The following is an 18,420-nucleotide window of genomic DNA, read 5'->3' as shown; positions in this document are numbered from 1 at the left end:
TCTTAAATTTTCATGTTTATTAGTCGACCAATAGACTTATCAGTCGACTAATCCTTTCGCGTCATATTTTCTAAAAAGTCATTCTTGTCAAATTAGTCGACCGAAGATTTTATCAGTCGACTGGACAGAATGTCTGTTTTCTGGAAAATTAGCAGCAGTCGACTAATGGTTTTATCAGTCGACTGAACAGAACATGTGTTTTCTGAAAAAATTTAGCAGCAGTCGACTAATGCTTTTTATCAGTCGACCGAACAGAATGTTTGTTTTTCAGAAGATTTTAGCAGCAGTCGACTAAAAGGTTTTTCAGTCTACTGATGATATTATCAGTCGACTAACTTTTCTCAAGTTGACTAAGTTTCAAAAGTTTAGATTTTCAAACGGCTCGATTAACAGATCAGTCGACCGACGATAACTGTCAGTCTACTAATAACTAACTATTAGTCGACTAACTGATGTTTCAGTCGACTAATTTTGCCGTTTTCCTGAAACTTCAAAAAGGCGTGTCTTTTCATTTTTCAAACGTTTTGATCGTTCAAAATGGACAGTTTTGACACCCTTTCATACTCTCAACGTATGGAATCTTTTAACTATAAATATGAGTGCATTCTACACTCAAAAACATTAAATTCAATAGAATTATATTGAATTACTTCTTGCTTTTCACTCCTATTCATTCAAGTATTTGTTTTCTCACTCACTTGATATTTTCACTTCAGTTTTTCACTCAAATCACTTTGAGAGATAGTGAATTCGTGAGTAGAGTGTTTCAACAACCTCAAAAGCCAATTGCATCTCATTTGCATTCAAAAGGAAGGCTCATAGGTTGTATTGTAAGTTGTTATTTCTTTTGTGTAAAAAGAAGGACTCCTTGGTGTAAAGGAGTTGTTTGCTTTCAGTAGGATTGTTACTGAAAGTGGGACCGGCTATGGTCTGTGTGATCTTGTAGTTTACAAGGTTGATAGTGGAAAATCTCAAGCAGGTTTTGCTTGGGGACTGGATGTAGGTCGGGTTTGACCGAACCAGGATAAAATCTTGTATTCTTTGTGTGTTTGCTTTGAGATTTGCAAAATCATTCAATATTCCGCAGAAATTTTTTTAAAAGCACTATTCACCCCCCTCTAGTGCTCGTTGCCTCGATCCTAGTGCACTTTCATTTGGTATCAGAGCAAGGTTTGCTATTACTTTGATTTGACCATCATCTAGCATGGCAACTACAACATCTCAGCACAAAGAAGGAAGCTCCTCTGTTCGTCCTCCTCTCTTCGACGGAACAAACTATGGATACTGGAAAGTAAGAATGACAATATTCCTGCAATCCATGGATCTCGATATCTAGAGAGTTGTTTCAGAAAAGTACCAAACTCCATCAACTGATTTCAGCCGATGGACCGATGATGAAAAGAAGACTGCTTTACTTAATGCAAAGGCAATGAATGCCTTATATTGTGGCGTTGACAAGGTAGAGTTCAATTACATCTCTCAATGCTCTACAACTAATGAAATCTGGCATACTCTTCTCGTAACACACGAAGGAACGTCAAAGGTAAAAGAATCTAAAATTGCTTCTTTAGTTCATAAATTTGAATTGTTCAAAATGAAGCAAAATGAATCTATATCGGACATGGTAACTAGAATGACCGATATAACTAACACTTTGAAATCCCTTGGAAAAGAATATTCACAAGTAGATTTAGTCAGAAAGATTCTAAGGTGTTTAACTCCTGAATGGGAGAGAAAAACCACTGCTATTGAAGAAGCAAATGATCTCAATACTCTCACTCTTGAAGACTTAGTTGGTAACCTAATGGCATATGAGGTCCAACTTCAAGACAAACAAGAAGAAGAGCCTAAAAAGAAATCTCTTGCTTTTAAGGCTACTTCTGACTCAGAAAATTCTGAAGAAGACGAAGATATTGCCCTCATCACAAGGCAATTCAGAAGATTCATCAAAAAGGGAAGATTTCAAAGAAAGGCAAAAAAAGTAGATTCTTCTATTCCCAATGAAGTAAAGTGCTTTAACTGCAAAAAGGCAGGACATATCAAGAAAGATTGTCCTCTTCTCAAATTCAAGCCCAAGGACCAATTCAAGAAGAAAAAGGCATTTCAAGCCTGTTGGGATGATAGTGACTCCTCTTCCGATGAAGAATCAAATGAAGAAGTCGCCAACATGTGTTTTGTAGCACAAGAAGATTCGGTAAGTCAATTTGACTATGATGAGTTATTTGAAGCATTTAATGATTTATATGCTAAATTTAAGAGTCATAGTTCTAAAAATAAAGAGTTAAAAACTGAAAATTTAACTCTTGACTCTCAAAATAAAGTGTTACTTTAAGAAATAGAAGATCTCAAGAAGGAAAATTCTTGCCAAGCACTTGAGATAAAAGAAATTGGAGTTAGAACCAATCTCTTACAAAAGAAAATATCTAGTCTTAAAGAAAAGTCAAATGATCTTCTTTCTATAGTGACCAAATTCACAAATGGTCAAGAGAATCTAGAAAAACTTCTTGGTTTTCAAAGATGCTCGGTTAATAAAACTGGATTGGGATATAGCTTCTTTGATACTCAAAATAGACCAAACTATGTGGTGAAAAATCAAAGACATTATTCTCAACCTTTTGTTCATAAAACTAAACTTTCTAGTTCTAATAGAAATGCATCTAGAAATGATTATTCTAGAAATGTTTATTCTAAATCCTTTTATAGAAAGAATATTTATTATCAAAGGAAACCAAAATCCAAATGGATATGGGTTCCTAAGACTAACTCTCATGGACCCAAAAATAGAAAGGGGTCAAATGCTCTGTTTTCTGATTTTGTTGTAGGTACACAACATAAGGAGCAAATGGATATTGGACAACGGCTGTTCCAAACATATGACTGGAAGGCCGGAGTTATTTTCCACCCTCCAAAATAAGGATGGAGGAACTGTCACCTTTGGTGACAATAACAAGGGAAAAGTGATAGGTATTGGTAATCCAAAATTTCCCTTGATAGAAAATGTTCTTTTAGTGGATGGTTTAAAGCATAATTTAATATCTATTAGTCAATTATGTGATAAAGGTTTTCATGTTTCTTTTGAAAATGATTTATGCTTAATTTCTGATTTTCAATCTAAAAAGATCATTTTTAAAGGTAAAAGAAGAAACAATGTGTATGAACTATATCTAGATGAATTACCCTGTTTTAATGAAAAATGACTTATTGTTTCAAATGAAATTCAATGGTTATGGCATAAGAGACTTGGACATGTTAACTTTAAAATTATTTCAAAATTATCCAAGAATGATCTTGTAAGAGGCCTACCTAGAATACCATATAAAAAGGATCACTTATGTGATGCTTGTCAAAGGGGTAAACAAATCAAGAGTTCTTTTAAAGCAAAAGATATAGTTTCAACAAAACGTCCTCTTGAACTTTTACATTTAGATCTATTTGGACCATCTAGAATTCAAAGTTTGAATGGTAGCAAGTATGCTTTTGTTATAGTAGATGATTATTCTCGGTTTACATGGGTGATTTTTCTAAAAAGCAAAAATGATGCTTTTTCAGAATTTTCTAAACTTTGTAAAAGAATTACAAATGAAAAATCTACATCTATTATTAAAATTCGTAGTGATCATGGTGGTGAATTTGAAAATGAATCTTTTCTAAAGTTTTGTGATTTACATGGTATCTCTCACAACTTTGCTTTTCCTAGAGAGGCTCCACAAAATGGAGTTGTTGAAAGAAAGAATAGAACTTTGCAAGAATGTGCTAGAACCATGCTTCAAGATAAAAATTTACCAAAATATTTTTGGGCTGAAGCAATTAATACAGCATGTTATGTCTTAAATCGTGTTCTTATTCGACCAATTTTACATAAAACATGTTTTGAATTGTATTATGATCGTATACCAAAGATCTCATATTTCAAAATTTTTGGTAGTAAATGTTTCTTGTTAAATACCAAAGATAATCTTGATAAGTTTGATTCAAAATCAGATAAATCAATATTTCTTGGATATTCTTCTAGAAGTAAAGCATATCATATTTTCAATAAAAGAACATCTTGTATTGAAGAATCTCTACATGTTGCATTTGATGAGAATTGTGAGCAGGTTATTCCTCTAAGCGAAGAAGAAGAAGCAATACTTCAAGAAGAACCCTTGATAGAGAGTACTTCTCAAGAAAATATTCCTCTTCAATCGGTTTGGAAAGAAGTTCCTAATCATCCACATGAACAAGTTATTGGTGAAATAAAGAGTGGTGTCCAAACTAGAAGGCAGTTAGAAAAATATATTGCAAATGTTGCTTTCATATCTAAATTAGAACCAAAGAATATCAATGAGGCATGTGATGATGAATTTTGGCTTTTAGCCATGTCTGAAGAACTTAACCAATTTACTAGGAATGATGTTTGGGATCTAGTTGATAGACCAAAGGATCATCCAGTAATTGGAACAAGATGGGTCTTCCGAAATAAGCTGGATGAAAATGGTGAAGTCATTCGTAACAAAGCAAGGCTAGTGGCACAAGGCTATAATCAAGAAGAAGACATAGATTTTGATGAAACCTATGCACCAGTGGCTCGATTAGAGTCAATTCGTATGATGCTTGTTTTTGCTAGTTACATGAACTTCAAGTTATATAAAATTGATGTTAAGAGTGCATTCTTAAATTGACACATCAATGAAGAAGTTTATGTAGAGCAACCTCCAGGCTTTGAAAATGAGAAATATCCAGAAAAGGTCTACAAATTGAAAAGAGCTCTGTATGGACTCAAACAAGCACCAAGAGCGTGGTATGAAAGACTACGAAATTTTCTAGAATAATATGGTTTTTCCATTGGTCGGGTAGACTCCACTTTATTTATTAAACATTTTAATTCAGATATTCTTATTGTGCAAATTTATATTGATGACATAATATTTGGTTCTACTAATGATTCTCTTTGTAAAGAATTTGCTAAGGCTATGCAGGAAGAGTTTGAAATGAGCTTGATGGGCGAATTAAACTACTTCCTTGGACTCCAAATAAAGCAAACTGAAGAAGGAATCTTCATCAATCAGGCTAAGTATAAAAAAGAACTTCTCAAGAGATTTGGGATGGACTCATCGAAATCAAGAAGGAATCCTATGAGTACAACTACTTCTCTTGATAAAGATGAAAATGGTAAAAGTGTAGATACTAAGCTCTACAGAGGTATGATCGGATCTCTATTATACTTAACTGCTAGTCGACCTGATATTATGTTTAGTGTTTGTATGTGTGCAAGATTTCAAGCTTATCCAAAGGAATCTCATTTAACTGCAGTAAAACAAATTCTTCGTTATTTGAAAGATACTTCAGATTTCGGTTTGTTTTACCCAAAATCATCTTCCTTTGATTTAGTTTCATATAGTGATGCAGATTTTGCAGGAAGTAAATCTGATCGCAAAAGTACTAGTGGAACTTGTCATTTCTTGGGAAATTCCTTAGTCTCTTGGTTTAGTAAAAAGCAAAATTCAGTATCACTCTCAACAACTGAAGTTGAATATATAACAGCTAGTTTAGCATGTTCACAAGTACTTTGGATGAAACAAACCTTAAAGGATTTTGGTTTGAATTACTCCACAACAACTATTTATTGTGATAACACTAGTGCTATAAATCTTTCGAAAAATCCTATTCAGCACTCAAGAACTAAGCATATTGAAGTTAGACATCATTTTTTAAGAGATCATGTGTTAAAAGGAGATATTTCGTTAAATTTTATTTCCACTAAAGAACAACATGCCAATATCTTCACTAAACCTCTTAAAAATGAAGATCTTATGAGAATTAGGAGAGAACTAGGTATTTGCTCATTTTTGGATTTATAAAAATGCTGATTTTTGAACAAAATCTCAAAATCGCACTATATTAGTCGACCGATAAAATTTTAGTCGACTGGTGTTTTATATTTTGGAATGTATCGCACCATATTAGTCGACCGATATATTTCTAGTCGACTGATGATATTTTTAGAATAAGTCACACTTTTTAGTCGACCGATAAAGTTTTAGTCGACTAAATTTTTTTTTTTTTAAAAATTTAAGTGAAGGGACCCGACACCCCTTGGATTTTGTTTTAAAACCCGTTTTTTTTTTTAAAAAGAGGCATCGTTTCACTTCGTACCTTTTCATTTTTTCTTAAAAACGAAACCCTTAAACCCCTCTTTCTCTCTTGCCTCTCTCTCTTCCGAAAAACCCTCGGAGTGTCGTTCGACTCCATCATCGCCGGGATTTTCTTACCGTAACAGGGAGACGCCGGAATCTTCTGGCCGTGATCTTGAAACGCCGGAACTCTCTTGCCGTGACAGTGCTTTGTCGGAATCCCCTTTTGGCCGACTTCTCCTCATCGTTAGCCACCACATTGTCCTTCGTTTTTGATCGTCGGAAAGCTTTTTTCCCCTTGCCGGACGTCATTTGGAAGCCGACATTTTGGTAACCATGCCTCGCACGAAGTCTTCATATGCAAAAGGTTTAGGTTCTCCTCCTCCTACACCTACTTCAAGACATGGTTTTTCACTAAGATTACTTCGCAATCCTCTTCTCTATGACACTTTTGGATCAATTTCTGCACTACCTATTTTACCAGGCCGAAATGTTCTATTTCACTTGTTTTCTCGTTACAAAATAAGAGAATTATTTCCTGGTATTTCACATTTTTTTGATGCTTGTGCAGACACCCTTCACTATCCTTTTCTTATTCACTTGTTTTACACGAATTTACAAATGAATCATGAAACTGGAGTTTTGTCTTCTCTTGTTCGTGATGTTGAAATCGAGTTTGATTCAAAATTACTTAGAGAAATTCTTGAAATTCCACCTTCAGACACTCTTTTCAACACTATTGAATTGAATGATGAAAGAGTTTTTGAACAAATTCTTCTTCCAGAAGCACCTCACTGCCCTCCTTTCAAAAATACTAATCTTCAAACTCGTGCACGCATTGCTGGACGAATCCTTGCCCACAATGTTCTACCCAAAACTGGTTCTTTTGATTATTATTCTACAGATCTATCTACGGCTCTTTATGTTTTATTTGGAAATATTTCTGTCAATTGGGCCAATGTGTATTTTACAAACTTGTGGAAACAAAAACCATTTCTTCCTTATGGTTGTCTTTTAACTCGTATTTTTAGACATTTTAAAGTTCCTTTAACAAATAAAAAGTACATTGAGCAAAAAGAGTTCTTTAATCAAATAATTTTTAAAAGAATGAAAATTAAATATCTGCCTCCTTTAAATGTTGATCAAACTGAACCATCTGATCCTAATGAACCATCTATTTCTGAACCTTCACCCTCTGCAACACCTTCATCTCATGCAAAAAGAAAGAAATTTTCGACAAATCAAGACCATGATGAAGTTATGCAGAGACTGGAAGCTTTGGAGCTGCATCAACACACCTTTCGTGAATATGTGACTCAACAACTTGCTTCAATTCAGAAGGATGTAACTGCCATTAAGGATTTGCTAAACTCTCTTTTCTGATCTTTGATCTTTGAAAAACTTACTTTATGGGTTGTAATTTTTTTAAACTTGTATCTCTATTTTGCTTATGCTATTTTTGCCCTTACTCTTTTTGATTCTGACAAAGGGGGAGAAAAAGATAAAGATAGCATTACATTGAAATTGCAGAAGATCTTGAGAAAAAGATGATAGCAATTACATTATAGGAGATCTTGCATGAGAAATGCAAAATTAAGAGAAAAAGAAAGCTTTGAATGAATGTATTTCTAAATACATGAAGAAATGATGAATGGAAATGCAAACCAATCAATATGAGATATATGTGCTTTAAATGTGCTAACTTTTAATGTTTTGCAGCATATTGATAGGGGGAGTAAAATCTCCATCTATGCATCTAAATGCTTCATCTTTGATTAAGTTTGTCATCATCAAAAAGGGGGAGATTGTTACAACAATGAAGCCATACATGATACTTCAAGTACAAGGTTTTGATGATGAGCAAGTAGAATCAACTGCATTTCAGCTAAGGCTATGAAGAAATTGAAGAATTTGGTGAAGAATCCTTGAAGACTAGTGTGCAAATGTTTAATTCATTAAAAGTCTTAGATTCTTGTAAGAGCCTTACTTAGAGTGCATATTTAGGTTGCATTTCACCTTAAAAGTCTTTAGAAAAACTTTTCTAAAAGAAACTCTTTTGAAAATCTTTTTAGAAAACTCTTTTCTTAAATTTTCATGTTTATTAGTCGACCAATAGACTTATCAGTCGACTAATCCTTTCGCGCCATATTTTCTAAAAAGTCATTCTTGTCAAATTAGTCGACCGAAGATTTTATCAGTCGACTGGACAGAATGTCTGTTTTCTGGAAAATTAGCAGCAGTCGACTAATGGTTTTATCAGTCGACTGAACAGAACATGTGTTTTCTGAAAAAATTTAGCAGCAGTCGACTAATGCTTTTTATCAGTCGACCGAACAGAATGTTTGTTTTTCAGAAGATTTTAGCAGCAGTCGACTAAAAGGTTTTTCAGTCTACTGATGATATTATCAGTCGACTAACTTTTCTCAAGTCGACTAAGTTTCAAAAGTTTAGATTTTCAAATGGCTCGATTAACAGATCAGTCGACCGACGATAACTGTCAGTCTACTAATAACTAACTATTAGTCGACTAACTGATGTTTCAGTCGACTAATTTTGCCGTTTTCCTGAAACTTCAAAAAGGCGTGTCTTTTCATTTTTCAAATGTTTTGATCATTCAAAATGGACAGTTTTGACACCCTTTCATACTCTCAATGTATGAAATCTTTTAACTATAAATATGAGTGCATTCTACACTCAAAAACATTAAATTCAATAGAATTATATTGAATTACTTCTTGCTTTTCACTCCTATTCATTCAAGTATTTGTTTTCTCACTCACGTGATATTTTCACTTCAGTTTTTCACTCAAATCACTTTGAGAGATAGTGAATTCGTGAGTAGAGTGTTTCAACAACCTCAAAAGCCAATTGCATCTCATTTGCATTCAAAAGGAAGGCTCATAGGTTGTATTGTAAGTTGTTATTTCTTTTGTGTAAAAAGAAGGACTCCTTGGTGTAAAGGAGTTGTTTGCTTTCAGTAGGATTGTTACTGAAAGTGAGACCGGTTATGGTCTGTGTGATCTTGTAATTTACAAGGTTGATAGTGGAAAATCTCAAGCGGGTTTTGCTTGGGGACTGGATGTAGGTCGAGTTTGACCGAACCAGGATAAAATCTTGTGTTCTTTGTGTGTTTGCTTTGAGATTTGCAAAATCATTCAATATTCTGCAGAATTTTTTTTAAAAGCACTATTCATCCCCCCTCTAGTGCTCGTTGCCTCGATCCTAGTGCACTTTCAGACTCAACTGTCAATCTCGATAGATGATCTGCTACTACATTCTGACTTTCACTCTTGTCTCAAATCTCGAGATCAAACTCCTATAGTAACAAGATCCATCGGATGAGTCGCGGTTTAGTATCCTTCTTGCTCATCAAGTATCGCAAAGCGGCATGATCTGAGTAGATGATTACCCTAAAGCCCAAAAGATATGATTGAAACTTTTCTAATGCGAAAACTACAGCTAGTAGTTCCTTTTTTGTGGTAGTATAATTCAATTGAGCATCAGATAGGGTTCTACTAGCATAATAGATCACATAAGGCTTCCGATCAATTCTTTGACCGAGAATGACTCCCACCGCAAAATTAGAGGCATCACACATAATCTCAAAAGGGAATGCCCAATCAGGAGATATCAGAATAGGGGCTGAAATTAAAGCTTCCTTAAGCTTAAGGAAAGCTTGCATGCAATCAGGGCTGAAATCAAAGAGCATCACCTTAGAGAGTAATGCACATAAGGGATGGGAGATCTTGCTGAAATCTTTGATAAATCTCCTATAAAATCCAGCATGCCCTAAGAATAAACGAATCTGGCAGACTGAGGTAGGTGGAGTAAGTTTTTCAATGGTATCCACCTTTACCCTATCCACCTCAATGCCTCTTTGGGACACAATATGGCCTAACACTATTCTTTGTTTCACCATGGAGTGTCTCTTTTCCCAACTCAACACTAGGTTTGTCTCCATGCATCTTTTCAGCACTCTAGTCAACTTTTGGAGACAATCCTCAAAAGAGGAGCCATAAACCGAGAAGTTGTCCATGAAAATTTCTAGGACATCATCAACCATATAAGAGAAGATGGCCATCATACACACCTTTGAAAGGTTGTTGGGGGCATTGCATAGCCCAAATGACATTCGTCTAAATGCAAAGGTGCCACAAGGGCATGTTAAAATGGTCTTCTCTAGATCCTCTGGGTCAACGACCACTTGGTTGTATCCTGAATATCCATCCAGAAAACAAAAATAACTCTGGCTTGTGAGTCACTCTAAAATTTGATCAATAAATGGCAACGAAAAATGATCTTTTCTCGTTGCATTGTTTAATCGCCCATAGTCAACGCTGACTCGTCACCCTGTAGTGGTTCACATGGGGATGCTCTCTCCATCATCATTCGTAGTCACAGTAAGCCCTGGTTTCTTAGGCACCACTTGGGTAGGACTCACCAATTGACTATCAGAAATGGGATATATGATCCCAGCATCCAACCATTTTACCACTTTCTTTTTCATAACCTCCCGCATATTGGGATTTAACCTTCTCTGCATTTCCCTATAGAGTTTAGCACCCTCATCCATGACGATTTTATGCATGTAGAATAAAGGATCAATCTCTTTTAAATCCGCTACCGACCACCCTATTGCCATTTTATGCTCGTACATGACCTGAATAAACTGATTCTCCTGATTGTTTGTCAGGTCTGAAGCAATAATAACGGGGAGTGTCTGGCACTACAAGAAAATAGGTGATTAGCGACAGAATAATTTTGTCGCTAGTTAGCGACGGATTAACGAGAGAAACACATCCATCGCTATAATCAACGAAATTTACAAAAATAGCGACGGAATATATCCCATCGCAAAATCCGTCGCTAATTAGCGACGGATTAGGCGAGGGAATATTTTGTCGTAATGGACGCACGATTTAGCGACGTCTTTTGTGACGGACAATTTTCTGTTGCTAAATAGCGACAGAATTGGCGACAGATTATATTCTGTCGCTATGTTCGTAAATTTGAATTACGGTGGCTTAGCGACGGAATTAATCTGTCACTAAGCCGTCGCTAATTGTCGATAAACCTAATCCCAGACCTCTTTTCCTTTTCTTCTTTCGCTTCTGCCGCTCCCGCCGTTCGCCGTTCGCTCGCTCTTGTCGTTCGCTCGCTCCCGCCGTTCGCCATTCACCATTCGCCCGCTCCCGCCACTCCCACCGTTCGTCGTTCGCCCGCTCCCGCCGTTCGCCCATAGACAGGTATTACGAGGATCGCGTTTTACGGTAGGGGGTTAACCCCCTGCCGAAACAGATAGGGGGTCAACCCTCTGCCGAAACAGGCAGGGGGTCGACCCCCTGCCTATTTCGACAGGGGGTCGATTCCCTTGCCGAAATGCAGGGGGTCAACCTCTTGCAATTTTTGGCAGGGGGTCGACCCCCTGCAGTTTTGGTAGGTCATTAAGTACTGGGCTTCTCAAGGCCTATGCAAAATGTTTTCATTTGCCTCATTTTTTTTTTGGGTGGTGACTTCATTTTAAAATATTATTTTTTACAGATTTCTCAACGGAACCCACTTGTGCTCAGCCACCCATGGCAAGTGACAAACAATACAAATTAGGTAAATACCCGTGGTGAGTAAGTGATGCAAGCGTATCACATGTTATTTAATTTATTAGATATAACACTTTATTTTTCACACACTCACTTAGTTGTTGATATTTAGGGTTGCTTTGTTGGAGTTCGGAGATCATGTTGAGCATGATTTTAATGTATGAATATGAAAGTGTTCTTATTTTTGGAGTACGGAGTCCATGCTAGGCATGGTAGTAGTTAGCGGAATATTGAAGTGTGTTTGCTGCAGGTACATGTTTGCCATTTGTTTGATATGAATGATTACGATGTATTGCAATGTTTGATGTAATTGTATTCATGCTTGCATGTAGTTACTTTCAATTTGATTATGACTTTCATGTGAAATTGTATAATAAAATCATGCTTCAAATGATTGTATCGTGTCATTAATAGTTTGCACATGAAAATATTAAGTTATCAATGCACGCATCATAATTCTTGTTATTGTATGACATCATATATTGCATGTTAAATTTTGATATTTTCTTCATCATAGCATTCTGATAGTTCTCTTTTAATTGGTTAGGTTATTATTCGTAACATCATAAGAAAATGACTGCAAACCGTGAATGGATGTACCGTAGGATAGTAGACAATGAGTTGTCGCATGAATATATGGATGGTGTTGAAAGTTTTATTTAATTTTCAATGGCAAGTGTCAGTACAGTGGATCCCACAGGTCAGATTAGGTGTCCCTGCAAGATTTGTAAGAATAATCGATTTGTAGAACCTCATGGCATTAGACATCACCTATACAGGAAGGGTTTTATGAGTGATTATCAGAACTGGACGTTTCATGGAGAAGAATTCAGAAACAATTTTGATGCATGGGTGAATGTGGTGCACGATAATCCATATATGGATTTGATATTTGATGCCGCAGGAACAGAACTGGGTTCTGCTATGAGTTCTAGTGATGTAAGAATTGCCGTAGATGAAGAATCACCAAACGATGCAGCTAGTAGATTTTATAATTTACTTAGAGATGCTGATGAGCCACTTTGGAACAGTTGCGAGAGTCACACTATCTTGTCTGCAGTTCTTCAACTAATGAATTTGAAGTCCAAGTATAATTTGAGTCAATCATGTTTTGACCGTTTGTGCATGATTGTGAAGAGTATGTTGCCCAAAGATGAGAAATTGCCACAAAATTTCTATCGTGCAAAAGTTATGGTCAATGATCTAGGTATGGGTTACAAAATGATTGATGCTTGTCCAAATCACTGCATGTTGTATTTCAAGGAGCAGGAAAACAACATATCATGCCCGTCATGTGAGCATCCTCGGTTCAAGCCAAAGACAAAAGGCAATGGTAGCATGAGATCAAAGGAAGTTTCATACATATAATTTAGCAACGGCTTAGCGACGGATGTAAATCCGTCACCAAGCCGAGGTCGACGTTTAGTACCGACAGATTTACGACGAAATTCGTCGTTCGTTATTCCATCGTAATTAGCGCCGAAACTGGTGATGGATTTATTTTGTCACCAGTTAGCGTCGAAAAATTTGCGACGTAAGTTGTCCGTCGCCTCTTCGTCGCTAAACCGGTTAGCGACGGAATGAGGTCGTCGCTAATCCACTGCTTTGTTGTGCCATGGCCATCATCTAGAAAGGTATACTTGAGAGTGGCCGGTAAGGGCTTCAACTCAAGTATTGACGAACACTCAATAGAGGGCTCAACAGGTAGCTCTGCCAATCTAGGGAGGGGCTCAAAAGTCCAGGTAGCTCTTGTCTCGCCTGATGAGACCACCGTCACAATATCGCTATCTAACTCATCTTTTAAACAAGAAACATTATCATCCTCATGAGGATGGTCTACTGACATCCATATAGGCTCCGCTTCAACCATATCTTTGACCATGTCAACCTGAAAATAAGCATCACTACCTGCAGGTCCCATGGCAGTGTTGACGATATTTAATCGCATCTTCTTGTTGCCAAAAGATACATCCATGACTCTAGTGTGACAGTTAATGCACGCATTAGCTATCTCCAAGAAGGGTCGACCCAAAATTATGGGTGTCTGTCAGATGTTATCTACACCTTCCATGTCCAAAATGGTGAAGTCAACGAGGAAAAAGAAGTCCTCCACCTTGACCAATACATCTTCAAGAACCCCTTGCGGGACCTTGACAGATCTATCAGCGAATTGTAAGGTCATAGGTGTAAGCTTGATATCTTTAAGTTTAAATTTGTCATAAAAGAAACCTGGTAAGATATTAACACTTGCCCCAAGATCAAGCAATGCACGCTCGGTAGTAATGTTTCCTATGACACATGAAATGATGGGTTCCCCTGGGTCCTTAAGTTTTGGTGGTGTCTGGTGCAAGAGCACCGAACTCACCTGCTCTATCAAATATACTCGCTTGGGAGTATTGAACCTTGACTTCCTCTTTTGGGTGCAAAGTTTTTTAAGGAACTTTGTATAAGCTGGGACTTGCTGAATCACATCAAGCAATGGGAGGTTTATGTTGACTTGCTTGAATAGTTCAAGTATTTCATTCATCTTCACTCCTTGCTTGGGAAAAGAAATGGGCTTCTCTAAGGCCTAGGGGAAAGGTGCTCTAGGGATGTAAGAAGGTGATGGTTCAGGCAATGTGCCTTGGCCACTTTCCTTGGGCCTAGTAGGAGGACTCAACTACTCTTTGGGTGGTTCACTGGTTTCCTAGGTGGGTGAAACTCCTTCCCAGTCCGAAGGGTCATCACAGTCTTGGCTTGCTCTTGATGATCCTTTGTCAAATGCAAGCCATGGTGCATGGGTTGCTTACCCTTCGGATTGATGATGGGCTGACTAGGTAAATTTCCCTCACTGCGCCTGCTTAACGCCTCGGCCAACTATCCCATTTGAGTCTCTAGCTTGGCTATTGACTGCGTATGAAAACTATGGTTAGCCTTTATGTCAGAAAAGGCTTCCAAAAGTTTCTCCTGAAATAATTGACTGGAAGTAGATTCCTAAGGAGGCTGCTGGTTATACTGAGGTGGAGCTTGGAAAAAATTGGGACGTAAATAACTTGACTAGAAGTTACCTTATCTACCCTGGATCTGTGGAGGAAAGGTGGGTGGGCTTTGTGGATTCTTTCACGAAAAGTTTAGATGGTTTCACCATCCTGGGTTATAGGTCTCTGCAAATGGGTTTTTTGCAGGCCTAGCAAAACCTTGCACCAATTGGACTTGTTCCTGAACAAATCTAGGATGCTGGGGCGCAACTGGACAATCCATGACATAGTGCGTTGGGTTGGCACACAAAGCATACACTTGCTTTGTTGGGTTAGAGCCTGAAAGTAACTGATCCAATTTCTGGGTCAGTATATCAACTTTCTGATGCAGCTTTAGGGAGGCCCCTACCTCGTATATCCCCCCTTTCTTGGGCCTACAGGTGTCCTCTCAATCAGCTAGGCTGTAGCATGATGCATTGAGTTTTCACTCAATGTTTCAAATGTGCCCCCACACGACGAATCAACCATTTGCCTATCTTTGTCAGATAGTCCATCATAGAAATATTGCACCAGCTGCCACTTGGGCACTTGGTGGTGAGGGCACTTTCTGAGGTGTTTCAACCTATCCCAAGTCTCATGGAACTGTTCTCCCTCTATTTGCAAAAAGCTGGTTAAGGCTTTTCGATACTGATTCGTCTTGCCAATAAAAAAATGTTTTTCAGAAATTCTTTTTATAATTGTTCCCATGTAGCAATGTGAACCATGTCTAACAACTTAAGCTAGTGTTTTGCTTTGTCTTTTAGGGAGAAAGGAAACAGAGTTAACCACAAAGTGTCATCCCTGAAATTGTGGATCCACATAGTGGAGCATATCTCTAAAAATTCATCGAGGTGACAATACAAGTCCTCATTACTAAGGCCATAAAACGAAGATAGCATTTGTGTCACGCTGGCCTTAATCTCAAACTGGTTTTCTCTCATATCCGGTCTCGTGATGCAAGAAGCAGGGGTGTAGGCATTGGGAATAAAGTATTCCCGAAGTGGACGGGTAAGCCTTGGATCTTCCACCATGTTGGTAGATCAACTAGATTTCCTAACTATGGACTCAGAGTCCTCGAAAGGTAACACGAGGTCGGGCTCTTGGGACCTATGCCCTTGCATACACCTAAAGCAAGACTGATGTAAGCAAACATCCGAAATTTGAGTTTTCTACTGTTATCATCGCGAAATTTTTCCCCATCTTCCCTTCCTTGCGGAAGAGAAAGAGGGAAACGCTTTCACGCTTCAAACTTGACCGGATTTTGGAAATTGTTTTTGAAATACTCGCCTCCGTTTTGAAAATTGCGGGAAAATCCATGGGATGGGGCTCGACCTGTCGGTACGAGATTCGACCGTTCCTGCCGCCTTTAACAGGGGTAATCGAACCAAGGACCAAAATTGTGCTTGACTTAGTTAAATCATCAAAATCGTGTTCTACCCTATATGCACAAAGAATTCAGGCATGTGCTATGAGATTTTGGAAAATGCAGCTTGGGAAAACATGATGTATGCTTGGAAAATATTTGGAATTGAAAAGATTCTCTCAGGAAAAAGCTGAAAGTCAATTTCTCAGGAAACTCAGATGAAAAAGATTTGAAATCTCGGGAAAGTTCATAAAGTTGTAAGAAAATCATGAATGGTTGAAAATCCTGGGAAAATAGAAGTGATTCTTGAGAAAAAGGTGAACATTTGAAAAGGGAAACACTTCTCAGGAAAACTTAGATTTTGAGAATTTTCTTAGGAAAATGATGAAAATTTTATAGGAAAACTCATTGGAGAAGGAAATTCAAAACTTGGGAATCGAAATCTTGAGAATTTTACCTTTGAAATACTTGGAAATCGCTTTTTGATCTTGGAGAAATATTGAAAAACTCCTTTGAAGCTCTTAAGAAAATAACATTTTCCAAGGAAAACTGTGGAAAAACTTGACTTGGGAAAACCGATTTTGAAAAATCTTCAGAGTTTCTTGAGAAATCGATTTTCTTGAGAATAAAGTTTCTCTTAAGGAAATCGTGAGAAGACCAATGATTTCATGATGCAAATGATATGAGTGAATGAATGCACTTTGAAAGATTTTCTAAGAAATTTGTTGGAAAAATGTGCATTAAGTCAAGATAAATCCTTCACATATTCTGACTGTGGCCATGAATATGTTCAAAGTTTAGTTGATTTAATGCACAATACTTTGAAAATATTAGAAATATGATGTGCATTTTTAAGATAGCCTAAGAGTGTAGGCTCAATGTGACTAGTAGAAAGATGATGGATCTGGGTCTCGTCCATATTCCGACTAGGGCCGTAAATATGGATTCTACCGAGTTCATCAACTCCCTAAGAGTTGGTGCACGTGCCATTCGTGAACATCCATAGTGCTTTTGAAATAACAATGCATGAATCATATAAGAAGGATATTGCATAAATTTAAACTATATGATATGCATCCTAGTCTAAGCAGGAAATTAACTCTCTTATTCCAAAATTTACATTATTACATCACTAAATAAAGGAAATAAAAGAAATTTGCAGACTTCAGCTCCTTCTTTTGAATGTCCCTGCCAAACTTGAAATAAGGTTAGCTCAAATATGTGGGTTTTTCCAAAATTTTCAAATAATATTATGAAATTATTGGATTTAATTGGATATAAACCCTATGATCACGCTTCCTTGATATTTGAAATGATGTAAATGCAGGGAATTCAGTGGAAAACAGTTTGAAATTCGGAATTGGGGTCAAAATGACTAAAATACCCCTAAAATTAAAGTTACACCTTTAAAATCAGGGTTTTTTGAAGGAAAACTTAGTAAAATTGGGATTTCGAAATTCAAATTGAATTCAATGATGATGAAATGCAGTATGACATGCTGCTAAACACATTAGGACTGTAAAATCAGAATTTGGCATTTTGCAATTTACTCAAAATAACGAATTTCGCTTGTTTTTCACTTGGATCCGGGTCCTGCGGGACCCTGTTTTGGTATTGTGGCCAATCCGAACCTCAAATGGATTCCAAATTGCACCAAATTAGGTATGAAGCATCTACTTACTCTGATAAACAGCCTAGAATGCTAAAAATCATGAAATAATATGATTTAAATGCTACAATTCAAAGAAAGTCCTAAAATGATGGATTTTGCCTATGGATCCGAACCAAATGCAATGCTTAACATGATAATGCAAGATTTACACCATGAAAACTTCTGATATTTTGCAGACTGATAAAAGACCCGAAATGGAACATTTTTTGTTTTTACAGCCTCGGAATTTGAGCCATGGTGAGTTCAATAACAGGGATTTAGTTCTGACAGAGGTAAAAATCACCCTAATCTGATGTAAAATGCCAAAAAAATATAAAACAGCCATGGAAATTTATGAAATTAATCAGAGCTATGCACGACACCTACATGAACAACTTTTATGTTTATGAGTTCGGCATTTGATAAACAGAAACACAGATAAAAATATAACTATTCCTGCATAAACTAACAAAACAGACAAATGTAGCAAAACAGGGAACTGACAAAAAAAAAACAGGTATCAACACTGTTCTAAAAATCACAGGCTTTTAGATGCAAACAGAGGACATCTCGGACACAATTTTCACTTTTTATAGTTTTGGATTTGGAGCAACACACAAAGAGAAACCATAGCCCTAAGTCGATCCAAGATCTCAGAGGCCCAAATTAGGCTCTGACACGTGTCCCGAACTCTCGGATT

At 37.0% G+C, this 18,420-nt stretch overlaps 1 protein-coding gene across 1 annotated transcript; it reads right to left on the bottom strand.

The window, feature by feature from the left end:
• Positions 1-13,757: 13,757 nt before the first annotated feature.
• Positions 13,758-14,237, bottom strand: LOC149828409 (uncharacterized). The gene has a single exon (XM_090017044.1). The coding sequence runs from the start codon at positions 14,235-14,237 to the stop codon at positions 13,758-13,760; it is 480 nt and encodes a 159-aa protein (XP_089873170.1).
• Positions 14,238-18,420: the final 4,183 nt, after the last annotated feature.

Source organism: Nuphar pumila, chromosome 9 (genome assembly GCF_984573655.1).
Source record: "Nuphar pumila chromosome 9, dmNupPumi1.hap1.1, whole genome shotgun sequence".
NCBI lineage: Eukaryota > Viridiplantae > Streptophyta > Magnoliopsida > Nymphaeales > Nymphaeaceae > Nuphar > Nuphar pumila.
The sequence above is the reverse complement of the archived record's forward strand: the minus strand, read 5'-3'. Positions and strand labels throughout refer to the sequence as shown.